Source organism: Morone saxatilis, unplaced genomic scaffold (assembly GCF_004916995.1).
Source record: "Morone saxatilis isolate NCDOM2014 unplaced genomic scaffold, NCSU_SB_2.0 Contig18, whole genome shotgun sequence".
Lineage (NCBI taxonomy): Eukaryota > Metazoa > Chordata > Actinopteri > Moronidae > Morone > Morone saxatilis.
Genome location: NW_023339740.1, coordinates 22,020,727 through 22,035,215, shown reverse-complemented (window position 1 = coordinate 22,035,215; position 14,489 = coordinate 22,020,727). Strand labels below are relative to the sequence as shown.

At 39.9% G+C, this 14,489-nt stretch overlaps 1 protein-coding gene across 5 annotated transcripts in view; it reads right to left on the bottom strand.

Annotated features, from left to right (window-relative positions):
- Positions 1-1,130: 1,130 nt before the first annotated feature.
- Positions 1,131-14,489, bottom strand: part of tead3b (TEA domain family member 3 b) — a 30,335-nt gene continuing 16,976 nt past the window's right edge. Inside the window, exons 4-15 of one of the 5 annotated variants that reach the window (XM_035661483.1) lie at positions 11,414-11,478; positions 10,543-10,605; positions 7,969-7,980; positions 6,840-6,962; positions 6,661-6,701; positions 6,408-6,464; positions 5,914-5,978; positions 5,689-5,825; positions 4,760-4,933; positions 4,125-4,268; positions 3,875-4,027; positions 1,131-3,326 (exon numbers count right to left, since the gene is read on the bottom strand). In XM_035661483.1, coding sequence (XP_035517376.1) covers positions 3,213-3,326; positions 3,875-4,027; positions 4,125-4,268; positions 4,760-4,933; positions 5,689-5,825; positions 5,914-5,978; positions 6,408-6,464; positions 6,661-6,701; positions 6,840-6,962; positions 7,969-7,980; positions 10,543-10,605; positions 11,414-11,478 — 1,148 coding nt within the window. In that variant the 3' untranslated portion in view covers positions 1,131-3,212. Of the gene's footprint in view, positions 3,327-3,874; positions 4,028-4,124; positions 4,269-4,759; positions 4,934-5,688; positions 5,826-5,913; positions 5,979-6,407; positions 6,465-6,660; positions 6,702-6,839; positions 6,963-7,968; positions 7,981-10,344; positions 10,408-10,542; positions 10,606-11,413; positions 11,479-14,489 lie in introns of all 5 variants that reach the window. The other 4 variants (XM_035661482.1, XM_035661484.1, XM_035661485.1 and 1 more) reach the window with 4 other exon arrangements.

Here is a 14,489-nt window from a genome sequence, read left to right as displayed (position 1 = left end):
AAAAACATTTTGTTATGACTTCCGGTTGGAGTTCTCCTTCAAAATAAAACAGGAACTCGAGTTGCGATCGTATTTGAGTGACCGGGGCGCTTGTGTAGAACACGTTTTTGATTGGACTGTGAATACTTTATTGCTAATAATAATAATAATAACAATAAAGATTTCAGATAAACAAATCACTTCTTTTGGTGCAAAAGTTTATTTTGGAGGCTTTCGTCAAACATCCGGGGTTATTTTAGCTGACTTGACTGCAGTTTCCGGTTTGAACACGTCGCAGCCGCGAGTAATTGTGGGAGGTGTAGTTCTTTCAGCCAAAGGAGTTACACAGGAAGTTGTGGCCCATCACAACTGGCTAGTGTTTCAATAAAGTGGCATCTGCATTCAGAGCTATGGGAAAGACATCAGTAAATAATAGTAATTTATTGTGCTTTAGTGTGAAATGTGAGGGAAAAGGGAATGTCAGTGCAGGATGTGATCAAACTGTGTCAGCAAGAACAATTACCTCGACAATTACATAGTCATGATATTATAGTAGGTTTGCAGTGCAGAAACCCCTCATTACAAAGATGAATGCACATTTGAGAGTTCAGTAGTAGTTGTCTACAGAAATTTGGAAAAAAAGTGATATGGTCAGATGAGTCATCCTTCGCCAACTGGATGAGTGTGTGGCGTACACCGAGAGAACGATACAGGCCTGAATGCTTCACCCCTACAGTGGCTCTGTTATATATATACATATGAGTGAGCTCTTCCAGGATGACAATGCACCCATCCATAGTGCAGGAGATATCAGTAAAAGGTTTGATGAGTATGAACATGAATCATAGGCCTTTGCAGCCACCAGATCTCACACCAAATGAGGCGATATCTTTTGGAGGAATGGCGTTCATCCCTCCGGTAGAGTTCCAGCGACTTGTAGAATCAATGCCAATGCACACTGGCGCTGTTCTTGCAGCACACGATGGTTTGATTGAGAGCTAACGTTTATGCAACTTTTTGCTTTAATTTGTCACCCATCTGTAGCTAATTTGTGGAATTCAGCGCTAACACAATATTTGGCTTTCTAGGCCTTTGTAGTAACGGCATGAAAATAACCATCGTGGACAAAACAAAATTACAAACATGTTTAATAAGTTTTCTGGGGGAAAAATGGCCCCAAAGGCACCATGCGTCTTTTATTGTTAGATACATTTGTTTGATTACATAGTCCAACCTCTACTTTGAAGTATAAAATTGCAATGCACAATGGTAACAAAGACAACAGTAAACCCCAAAAAAACAACAACAACAAAAAAAAAACTGCCCACACCATTCAGAATATGATACATTAGATATCTCATTATTAATTATCAATATCAGCACAATCACACATTATTTTCAGTGAAGCATATGGCAAACACTGAAAGTCAAAAGACAACAGAATCAAAACAAAAACATTAATCTTGATAATGGCAAAAAAAAAAAAAAGTCTGTATAAAAGATAAATTGAGAAACCTGCTAGAGTAGGAGTGTTATTGTATCTAGCTTGTGAAATATGACATTCAAAGCCAGGTGCAATTATTCCACCGTACAATATCTTAAATTTGAACTTTTATAGCACAATTGTCCAGTGAACCACACAGAGTAGACACTTGTCTAGCAGGATCCATGGGATGACAGTTCTCCTGTCTCTAATATGAGTCCTGCAATACTTTTAACATCTCCATCACAATAGAAAATGATCAATACATCTCCAGTACCCCACCCTGCCCTCCCGCTATTTCGTTTCCAACCCCATAAATAACAATCAATGGTCATACTCCACAGCACAGAGACAATAGCTCTCATTCAAGACAATTATTTAGTTTGATTTCAAAATTATTTCATGTGTAATGTCAGTAAAAAATGGTCTTAAATATAAAAACTGAACTTTTATTAACAGATGCAGCTTCTCCACACATTACACGGAGAAGGGTGAAGCAAATGAACCGACTTCACAGCATACAATCTCTTTTTTAAACAAAAGAAACAGTGATTAACTTCTCTCCACTTAAACCATCGTCTCTGTGCTGAGTTACTTGATCACAAATATGAACATAAAGTACCCCCCAAAAATACTCCTATGTAACACATATTCCTTTAGCATCCGCTGACTCACAGTACAGAAACAATTCATCTTTCAATTAGGCTACATAACTCAAGGCAGAAAATAAGCACTGCTGTTGCTTCACCTCCCCCCTTCTGGATCTTTTAAGTGCAACCAAGCACACGTCTTCAAACAGAGAGAAATAACAGGGGATCTGGTAGGGATGGCAAAGCCCCGGCTTTATTTTAGGCTAGCAATGGTACAAAGCATCCCTAGTGTCACAAGTCAGTTATAGATAGATGCTTGTAAGACCTGATTTTTAAATTGTGTAATAAAACATAAAAAAAAAAAGCAGAACCTAAATAGTACGTTAACACAATAAACCTTCTCCCTGTACACTTGGACTTGTAAAACTTGGGACGATTTTGTTTGTAAAACAACAGGCTACAATGAAAATTAGTTATCCCATCCCATTCCTCTGTGTGCCGGAATACAAAAAGTGCCTCACACGATGTAGATCTGAGAGATTCTTTCCAATTTTTTTTGACAAAATACACCTGTCTGATTATTTTCTGTTTGTTTAAAAACAAGAGGTAGTAAAAAAAAAAGGCAATCCAAAGTGGCAGGCAATGATATAATCTTTGGAGAAAAGGCACTTGCTTTCCTTACAAACCTACTGCAACAACACCACTTGGCTCTGGTTTTCCCCTTCCGTGGTCCTGTTCTCTCTTTACTTTTTCAATCTTATGTACACTTCTCTTATTGAGTGTGTTCCCTTGGATACCATAAGAGTCTTTTAAACCCTAAACACGTTCTCGTTCCCTCAATAAAACATTTCAAACTCCATCAATTACCTTGGGAAAGTGACCCACTTCATCTAAAGCATGTTTAAACACATGGAAGACAGCTAGTTGTTCGAAAAATCCGTAATTCTTCAAAATTTCTTTGCGTGTCGGCACGTTGAGATTCACTCTTTTTTTCCTTGCAAACAAGACTTTTTTAAAGCATAAAATGTGTCCATGTTAGTTCGGTCTAGGATTGTTTGAATGTTTTGTTTTTGTTGTTTTTTCCTGGATGGTTGAGCTGGTCGAAGAGAGATTGTGTCACGCTTTTTGTCTGGCTTTTCCAAAACCTCCCTGAAGAGCTGTTAGTCTTTAACAAGTCTGTAGACATGATACTGAGCTCCGTGTTCACTTGTGGAAACCTCAAAAACAAACGCTATACAGAGCAAGGTCTCCTGGGTGTCACGGTTCGTCACCACCTGAGGGACAAAGGGAAAATGTCAAGTGAGAAATGTGAAGCAGCACAGTCTGTATAAAAATAGTGCAGTGACAATCACTTGATCATTTCTTAATTTGTTAAAGAAATTTGGGGAAATTGTTGGCTATCTTGCTGAGAGTTAGATGAGATGAGTTAGATGAGAAGAATAATACCTCTCTCGTGTCTGTTACACTAAATGTGAAGCTACCGGTTAGAATAATTGAGCATACATACTGGAAACAGGGGGATGCAGCTAGCCTGGCCCTGTTTACCAGCACCCTTAAAGCTCACTAACTAACACATTATATCACGTTTGTTTAATTGTGGCTTTAATGGGGGGTTATATGTTGGGCTAGCTGTTTCCGCATTTGCAGTCTTTGTGCTCAGCTTAGTCAGCTGTAGCTTTATAATTAGCCTACAGATGTGAGAGCGTTTTTGATCGTCTCATCTAACTCTCTGCAAGAAATAAAAGAAAAGCGACTATTATATACATTTCCCTAAACGTCAAACTATTCCTCTAACAATCCGATAAAACCGAGTGTACGTTACCTGTAGGATCGTGAAGTTTTCAAGAACACTGTTCATCATGTATTTTTCAGGCAAGTGTTTGAGTTTGTGGATAAAGTTGATCATGTACTCGCACATAGGAGAGCGGTGGATCCTGTAAACACACTTTCCTCCCTCCAGGCGGGCGTACTCTGTCTGCAACACGGTCAGAAACACCAAGCAGTGAGGCGACATTAAGAGACTGCGTATCAATCTTTTGAGAAGACCATACAGAATCACTGCCCGTTCCTACCTCTACTTTCTCGACAACCTGCTTTCCAAACGAGCAGACTTTGGTTGAAACAGTGATCGTCATGTTCTCAAGGCTGCTGTACTGGCTGCTGACACCGTAGAAAGAACCAGGACCATCCTGCATGCCGCTGCTGTTCAGGTCCGCCTGCACAGGTCATACATTTAATCTGATTATCAATGATCATCACATACTTTGATGTAACTTAATTTCCTGATAGCACATGAATTGTGAGATTGAAGGTCTTCCAATGGTGTTTTGTTTTTGGGCAACAACATACATGATGAGACTAGATGTTTTGGGGGAGAACATAATGTGTGCGGAGACAGTCTACTAACATAAAGAGAAATGCAGTGTACACCATGAATCAATTGTGAAATACCGTCTTATAATATATATCACTAAGATAAGAAAACCACTGGTGTTTCATAAGAAAAGGAAGTGGTTGCATAAGCTCTACTTACTACTGCTTGTGTCACTTTTAAACTGCTGTATGTTAAAAACACAGGACATAAGTAAGATTTCACACTTTTCTATACTGGGATAATGTTTAGTATAAACCAGACAAAGTGAAAGACAAGTGTTTGCACAATAACAACTAATAACTGGTAGAAGATACTATAATAATACCAACCCACCCAGAATTTGACTAGGAAGAAAGCATTCTGAGGGCCTTTCTCATAAAGCTCTTTGAGCCCGCCCTTCTTCTCAGGGAACTTGTCGTAGATCTGCCGGATGTCCACAGCCTCGAGGAGTGGGTCGCTGTAGGAGGGGTTGGTCTGTCCAATGTGGACAAACAGATGTTTGCTGTACTGCAATGGACAGAGATAACAAGAAAGGATGTGGTTAACCTTAAAAACATCAGCTGCAAAATTTAATGTGACATTCAGTTCACTTTTGAGAAAAGGGAAAGAGGAGACTGTTAGGTTGTCTGCAGCCTTCTGACATCAGATCTGTACCGAACACCACTTAAATATTCAGTTGGCCTTTGTTGTACATTAGGTAGCAGATAGTGTTACCAGATCAGGACAATCCAGACAGCGTCAGAGATAATGTCCATCATGCCTTTTATAGACACCCAGATGATGACCAATGCGGCTACTTCATTTGCAGTTGTTTTGTGTAATTCAACTTAAATTACTTTAATAATGTTATTAATAATGTATTTTATGTTATTGTATCTTCAGTATGTTGTGCAGCTGTCATATGAAGGAAATAATAAACAAAAATAGATATTGGATTTGATTAACAGATACTAAAGAGCCAGTGTTTGGTATGTCCGTTCTGGGCTACTGTAGAAACATGGATAAAAACAGCTCATTCTGAGTTAATGAAAACACAATGATTCTTATTTTCAGGTAATTATACACTAAAAATAATAACCTACCTATGAATATTATATTCCATTTCTGCCAGTAGATCCAAATAAATGTTACACAATGGACCTTTAACAGTCACTTCAAACTGAAGCTGTAGCCCTGAGGCCCCCGGGCCTATGCCCACTAGACCTGTTTAGTAATCCATGCATGTCCGTATGTGGAAAGCCTTGTGGTAATCCTTCACTCACGTTGTCTGGGTCTCTCTGGACCTCCATGAAGGCTGAGTACTCCAGCATCCGCAGCTTAGAGGAGGCAATGGTCCGGTCCTGCCACACTGGAACTGCAGTAGCAGTTGGTGCAGGAGGAGGTGCCAAGGGCTCATAACCTGGATGGCACGCACAAAGAAACGGTTATAAAATGCATTTATTTTTGGTTTACTTTATTAAAAACTTTTTTTTTTACTTTATACTTACTTGGTATGGATTGTGGTACAGGACCTGATAGGCTTGGGTATGGGGGCTGTGCAAAAGGTTTGATACTGAAAGACAATGAATGGGTCAGTGAGACAATGACTCCGCTATACAGGGTCAGTAGCAAACCGTTGTTGCACATGGGTCCTCCTATATTTGTATTTCTGACACGTTTTATTTTTTTTTGTGAAAATCTGTTAGTCAAAGTGTAAGCATGTGTTGTTGCACCAGCTAGGCGTAAGTCCACCTGCTTCATTGCTTCTTAATGATGCAATATAGCATCAATAAATTATGCTTTTTTCTGAAAAAATATTAGAAAATCTATTATAATATTTATATATTTAAATTTTTCCTTTTTTTCTCAATCAAATTTGAAGCAGTTAATTTGCCTGGTGGTGGTTTACATCAGTGCAGGAAACATACAGTACAATACAGTGTAGAAGAAGAGTTAGTGCTGCTTTGTGCTCACAGTTGGACCTCGGCTAGGGGGAACTTACGCATGGCTGGTGCGGCCAAACCCAGGAGTCCTTCCCTGGTTGAGATCTAGAACCAGCCTGGTGTGCAAAAACGTGATCCGTTAAACATGCCTTGCAATACCCACCTGACATTAGACCTAAACCCCTCAGTCACTGACAGAATTCATGTATTTACTCATCTCTAGCACCAATCTCTCTCTCTTCAGACACTAAATACAACCTGATGTCACCCCACAACCAACATCTTGTGGGTTCAATAGCAGGGTTTACTTACTCCTGAGAGGGTCCAGGCTGTCCTGGGATTGCAGACCAGAACTGGAGGGTAAGAAAACAGTGTTATTTGTGCTACAGTATTAATACATTTTCATTATATCAAATCTAATGTAATTTTTTAGGGCTAAGAATGTCAACAAAACGTGTTGTAATTGCACAGAAAATAAGTGGTGGGCTTACTCTTGGTTGGTAGGGGGCAGGAGGCAGTGGTGGAAGATGGTTCTTTATCATACTCGGGGAGACGATCTGTGCAGACGACAGCGCTGCCATGTTCTGCAAGGCTTTGTCTTTAGACGCCTGATCCTACAGATTGAAACAGAAGAGTAACGAGGGTCAACCACAAGGTGGCACCATAGCCTAAACATTATCTACTGCTGCATTAGTGTGTAGTGTTGTGTATAGACTTCCACACTACGCTGCATTTATTTGTAGCTGTTTGATACATCTAAAATCAATATATTTGAGGAGATGATAAGTTTGACATGAGTTTAGCTTAACAGTCAATAAAAACTCCTATTACATGGTGACTCTACTTTTCTAATTATTCTCAAAACTTAATAAAGAGAACAATATTTGAAAAGAGCAGCTTTACAGGCTGAAGCAAAGAGAAGAACAGAGAAGATGAAGCAGTACTGCTTTGCTCCAGCGTTGATATTTAAGCTTGTGAACTGAATGTCAGTGTGTTATCGGGATCACCACAGGAAAAAGAGAGTAAAGAGAGTGCATTGGTTTGGAATGAAGATTTGCATTCATGTTGCTTTAAACAGCGTACATCAACAAATTCAAGTTTGACTATGCAGATGAAAGTGGCACTAAGTGGTACTGTAAGTGAAATGGGGAGCAAAAGATACACAAAGCCAACCAATCCATGTCCATGGTACATTATACATATTTATTGACTTACAAACACATTAAAGCTTTCATTTTAATATACCAAACTAAATTTAAAATGCATCATCTTGCTCTTTTTTCATGTTTGCAAAATAATGCACTTAAACTAGTTAAGCTCTGACTTTGCAATTAAAAGAAAGACGCCTCAGAAGCGAGAACCCAAATCAAAGAGACACCTTATGCAAAGCAAGCAAGACTTTGGCTTTTGGCAGAGGCTGAGGGGATTACTCTACATCAGGCAGGATGCGCAGCACTACTGTGTTTAAAGCGTGGCTCTTTTTCTAAGTATTGCTTCATTACAGGATAGCAATGGGATGGGATGCCATGCCAGCAGAGGGCCATAGCAAGGGGACAGTGCACTGGTGCTGCCAAACAGAGGGGAGGGGGGAAGCATATTGCACAATTCAGATTCACTTACCAAATTCATCGCCTGAATCAAAAAAGAAAGAAACCATTAGTACTATGCAGTTCTAAATGATGTGTTTATCATTTATTATTAAGATTAAATAAGAGTTTTGGTTGACATATTTGACTAAGTGCATTTCAGTCCAGGTTTGCCTCTTCTGTTTTTATATGTTGACATGGTGTGCAAAAACTCTAAATGCCATGTTTATCCAAACACACTGTGACGGTCTGTTCTGGTTTAGCGGTTACAAGGCTCAGTTGTGACTAATCTTAGAAGAATGTTTTAATACAAATGTATCACAATATTTTGAAAGCTATTGGGTACAGCAAGTTAATGATATTCTATCAGAAAGTCCTAATAAAAATTAAAAAAACACATCGCTTTATAACACTGAACATTTCAAGAATACCAACAGAGGAGAAACATTGAGCAAAAGTTAAATCCTTGGAAGTTTTTGCACAAAAAGCCTTCAGTGTATTACATCAAATCTACATCTGGTACTAGAGTGTGTAGCCATTTTAGCAATCACACTTTTACGTCATGTTTGTTCAGCTGATGCTACAATTCCCCTTTATTCCCTCGAGGAAGGAGTTGCTCTTTGTCAGCCATCTGAACTCAAAAGAGTGGCTTGGAAATTAGTTACTTTTGAGGGTGTTTTTCTTTGACAAATAAACTACTCTGGCTTAACAGCATAAAGCCTTCATTGATTAAACCCTTGGACAAAACATTGGTGCGGCTACACATTAGTTGATATTTAACAATTAAAAGCTACAGAAAATAAGTTAAAAGGAAGAACAGCATTGCAAGGTGCTGCACAATGCCACAAAACTTAACAAATCCAAATGCCTTGACTACATTACATTTTTAACAAACTGTTCAAATTAAACTTGTGAATGGGTTTAAGCAGTACACATAAGCATGAAGTGATTATACTTTTTCATTTACATTTTGCTACAAATATGTGTCAACTCAAAGTACAGATGTATGTAAGTATGTGCATAAAAGTAATCACAGAGAGAAAACAGAAGAAAACATGACTGATCCCTTGAAACAGAGAGGATGAAAGTCACCACTCAGTATATTAAAAGCCTGATTTTCATTCATTATACTGCTCACTGTTGGTCCATTTTTAGAGCATGCTTTCCACAAAATGTGGAAGACGCAGAGTGCCAATCCAACGTATGATGTGTATGTTTGGAAAATTGTGTTAATTCTAAGATCGGCAAGCATTTTGGAAACACAATTTTTAATGCCATAATATGAATGTGAAAAAGACTGCGGCAGATAATGTGGCAGCCTTGCTCTGTCCTTCACTGGTGAGGACTTCTAACTTCTGGACAAACAACAGGGAAGGGAGGAAAGTTATAGCTTACTATGAACAGTAAAAACATAAAAACAAGTTGATTCTCCCTACCATATGTTCTCAAGGTAAAAAACGTATGAGATATAAGGATGTAAGGAGGTTGCTGCATCTATTTCCCTACATGTTATCACACCAGCCACTGCTGGGTGAACTGAACTACATGTGACATCCCTAAAAAAATGACTCATTTTATCTTTTACAGTTTCATTTAATATGAAACAATATGTGCCACTTGTGGATGTTGGTGTCCACTGGAGGATTAGTCTGCATACAGGGGTTAATTTAAGTTTAAGTTAGCACTACAGAATGCCACAATGTCTTCAGTTTTGTGTGTCTATGTTATGTATATGCACATATGCAAAAACAAAATAAAGCATGAGGAGAGACCAGAGGGATTGAAAGAACTACAAGATAAGTCAAAAGGAGTCAAATGATGACAACAGTCAAAGATTAATGTTTTTTGACTGTAAAGATTTACAAAACACACCACAAACAGACACATTATAGGAACTAAAAGTATCAAAGAAGGAAGAGTTTCAGGGGAAGAAGAAGTCTCAGAGAAGTACAGTTTGCTGCAGAAGCATGGCTGGCACTGAGGACTGATACAGAGCTGGAGCAACAAGCAGCTAAATGACCATTCACTGGGCTCATCAGAACAGCGTGTGTAACATTCCTTTAAAAAAGAAGCTTTAGAATCAGCTACTATGTTTTCACTACTGAGTGATGAGATTAGCCTTACAGTTCATGCAGCTCTGACCTCCAGAAGTTAAAAAGCTTTGTTTGTGCACTGCATGCATGCTACAGAAGCAGGACTGTGGTTCTCTTGGGTATATCAGAGAATAACTCCTTCAGAATATTTATCATCTGATTTATCGTTAAACAATGTATTTTACTTGCCATGCCACTGATCTAGCAGGAACTGGCCTTGCACCAAAGCAAGGGCTGATAATAATGTGCACAAATTAGTAGGTTAATGCAAAGCCAAGCCTTTACCAGCCCCGCCGAGCCCGCGGTGAAGCGCATACCTTTAGCTTTGACTGGATCTCGCGAGATTTTCTCCGGGCGAGAACCTGCAAGTGGCTAGAAACCTGCACAGAAGAATAGCCAAGAGGAGGAAAAGGAGACAGGGAGAGAAAAGACAAGGGAAGAAAGAGAGAAGCCGTAACCAAAGAGGAAAGAGTCGCCCTGTCAGTGTTGCCGGGAGGCAGGTTTGCGGGACCTACCTTTATACCGGCCTGGTATTCACGAACTTTCTTCCGTGCTAACACCTGTATGTGACTAGACACCTAAAAGGGTGTGAAACAGTTTTTGAGCATAAAAAAACAACATGCACTCAGATGCATGCACACACACACACACGCACACACACGTATGCAAGTATAGACATATACACACACACTTGCAGAGTTGATAACAAATACAGTGAGAGTTCTAAATAGTTCATCCAAACATTAAAAGTTGATTTAAAGGATAAGACTGGTGATATTTTATATTTTACTTATTACCAACAAATCTCATGACCAAAACCATCAAAAGTTGGTTTAATCCCCAGAGACCACCATTGTTGTCCAAAAACTATTAAAAATACATCAATGAGCCAAACTGTTGCACTGGGGTACATCACATTGCGTCTTTATGATGACTATAAACATTATTTTACTACAAATGTGTAGAAAATAGTCCCAAACAAATGCACTATTTACTCCTGTTTGAAAGGTGTTAAAACTGCCGTGCCCGGCTGTTTCAGTTTTTTCCTTTTTAAAATATTAAACCCACTATGACCCACTCAAAGATTAACATTCAGTAGGAAAAACTGGGATGGGTGGCTGAGAGACACAGACAAGGCAGATAAGTCGAAAGCTATTGAAATTCAGGCAATCACATTGTTGGTTTTGGTCTTTTCATGGGATTTGTTGACAATAAGAAATATAAATAATAAATTCAACTTACATAAATCCTTTAATGAAATAGTTGTTACAGAATGAACAGTGTTAACCCTTCTGTTGATATATTTTTTATGTCTTGTAATGTCAGTAACTAAAACCATGCGTGATTATTCTAATCCAATCACCAAAGGCATTCAAACTTATTTACCTGTTTTCTTGTGCGGGTTTTGCCCGTCCTCAGCTTGATGTACCTTGCTATCAATTCATTGCGACCTGTAGCAAAAAACAGAAAGCAAGGTCACAAACAAAAACAAGATGTAATATTTGTACATTGCTGACTTGATACCCTAAATTGGACAGAAGGTGGCACTCTTGTCTCATGTCAAAAGACAGTGTGACCTTTCCCAGAGCTCCTCAGACCCCGGGCAAACACACATTTGTTACAGGTCACAGTGCACAATAACACCTCTGTTTCCTATAGGAGATCTATTTTAAAAATGTAATTTCTTATTTGAAATAAGCCAGATATTAAAAGGTTGATCGCTTGTTTCACACCTCCTTATTGTCTGCTCACGTGGCCCTGTAGCATTACATATTGCTTAGAAAACAGAACAGTGCTTTTCATGACATAACATCTACTCTCGACATTCTGCACAAACAGGTTGTGCTGAGAATAGGCTTCTATTCGTGGTCCTCTTTACATTCAGTGCCATACATAAGATTTAAAAACCGCTGCTTTTTTAGCAAAGTGCAGCTGGGATCAGGCAAAAAAATCCTCTTCGGTGTATAGAGAGTGCAAAAAGGATTATTTTGTTGTCTCGAGGGAAAATCAGTCTATCAGTCTTTTTCACTTCTTTTCTTTGCCAAGTCACGTTTACTGGGTTTCTGTGGTTGAAAATTGGGCCAAAGGGAGAGGTTGAACCGCTGTATCATTATGAATAATGACCTAAACTCTTCTAAACTTGCTGACAGAAATTTACACAAACAAAAAACTGGTCAAGATGTGCCACAATAGAATGTGTGTCTAAGAAGTCTACGGTTTAACAACCTTTAGAGTATCCAGACACATAATGACAGGAGAAACAAGTCCTGTTTTTTCACACACACTCTTTAGCACTTGGCCTCCAGAAGGCCCTGGTTAGAGCAATTACCATAAAAGTACTGCAGGCCATCTCCAGAAGGCTTGCAGCACTCACCATACTCTCCAACCAGTCAGCCCGGCGGTCGGCCAGCAGAGCAAAGCTGAACTGTCTGCCGATACTGAGCTAGCCCGCCCCCCTCTGCCCCGGGCCAAGGATGGACACGCCCGCTCCAGCGCCTCCGCATTCCTAGCATTCCTCTAAGCCTGTCACATCTGTGCTAGCCAGTCTGATTGGCCTGGGCCTGCGAACACAGCCAGAGCTCAGGCGGACACACACATGCTCGTATGCACTTCCAGCTCTGGGAGAAGCAAGGGTTAGAGCCAGGGTGAGGGCCATTAGGTCAGGGTGGGGGGTTGTCGGTTAAGAGGGGCAAAAGGGGCAGCTGATGCTGTAACTCTTGGAGGAAACACAAAGCCATAACTGTCTCTGCCAGCAACTGCCACCTGGCAGCAAAGCAGCCCCTTTTCCCAAAACAACACCACTGTGTGACCCTGCACTCAACGGACAGCAGCACCTGCTGCCGACCATCCCAGCAGAGGATGGCAGAGAAAGAACAATGCCAGTTCGACCCCCACGCAACTGTCACTCTCAATCTCTTCAGCTGAGGAGCAGAGGGGGGAAAACATTACATCGTCCCAACCGCAGAGTTCTGCTATAGATTTCACAGATATCTCATTGCAAAGTGCTGTATTCTGAGATAGAATATGAACTAGGAGGTACAGGTCTGTATAAAGACGAGAACTTCTCTGAGAATGGTGAGCCGGTCAGACTGTAAATACAACAGACTATCAGACTTTCAGGATTCTCCAAAGCTAATTCTCTTATTCACAATGTTATGGGAATTATTTTAAAAATAGCAAACCGTACACATTTTTTGTAACATGCTTTATAACAGTATTGAGCACAGTAATTGTTGGTATTACGTGACAAATCAAAAATGTGTTTTGATCATCCATCTGTTAAACAGTGGAGTTGTGTGGTTGTGAGCTGAGATGATATCTCCAGTTTTTCCACAACATCTGGTTAGTTTTGTGATATTTGAAATTACCACTCTTGTTCCATGTGCTATACAGTCGGATGTAAAGAGACCACTTTGATGCGGGTCAGGCAAATAACTCCGATTTCAAATACATTTTTATAAAGTTGAATGTTAAAAATGGGACCATAAGACACATTCTCAGGCACTACTTATTCTGCTCTATGGAAAAAGATCCAGTTTGTCTTTTGATACCACTGAAACATATTGAACACATATTTTTTTTTTTATCAACGGCTACATCCGTAAACAATAAATAGCACTACTTCAGCACAAAAGAGAAGAGTTGTTCACAGGGAGATAGCAAATGATTCTAGAAACACTGAGGTAATCAGTCCCAAATCCCTCATCTTCACACCCTTGCATCAAATTCTGAAAACCATTGCAGACAACACATTTTGAGGGGTAACATAATGAGACATGTGTTCAACCTCAGACCTCAGGCATGAGAAACTCTGCTCTTGATCACTAAAATCGTTAGGGTGAGTTGATACCTATAAAAACAAAACCTGTCGCTGGATATCATTCACTTAAATTAAATCCCAACCTGACCTAGAATACAGAAATCAAAAAAATTCTGCCTAGTTTTCTTAGAGCAGTGACCCCGTAGGACTGGTTATATTAACTGATCATCTTTTAGACACATTTCTCTCTCAAACCCCGACTGAGAAAATACAGAGGACTTGATCTCTGTGTTGTCAATAGTAGCTGCAGCCGTGGCAGCCGAGATCTGCTCAGACTTGACACGGTGGGGGTCAGAGAGACGGGTGAAAAGGCTGCAGGGGAACATGACAGGTGCACACAAACACACACACACACAGCCGTCCAATCGCATGCATAGCTTCACTTTTCCTCAGACTCTAATTTCCCCACACTCGCTGTCTTTCCATCTCGCTACCCTCTTTTTGAGCTGCTTATGATTCCCTTGTTGATTGCTCAACACCCACTCACATCGCTGCAGGCTGCCATTCTTAACCTCTTCACTGACAGGACACGCCTATCTTTCTCTTTTACTACATGACCGCTGGAATTTTCCACTTCCACGCTAAGATAGTGAGTAAAAAGGTAATCTCTTTTGACTCTCCGTACCCCCCCCCCCCCCCCCC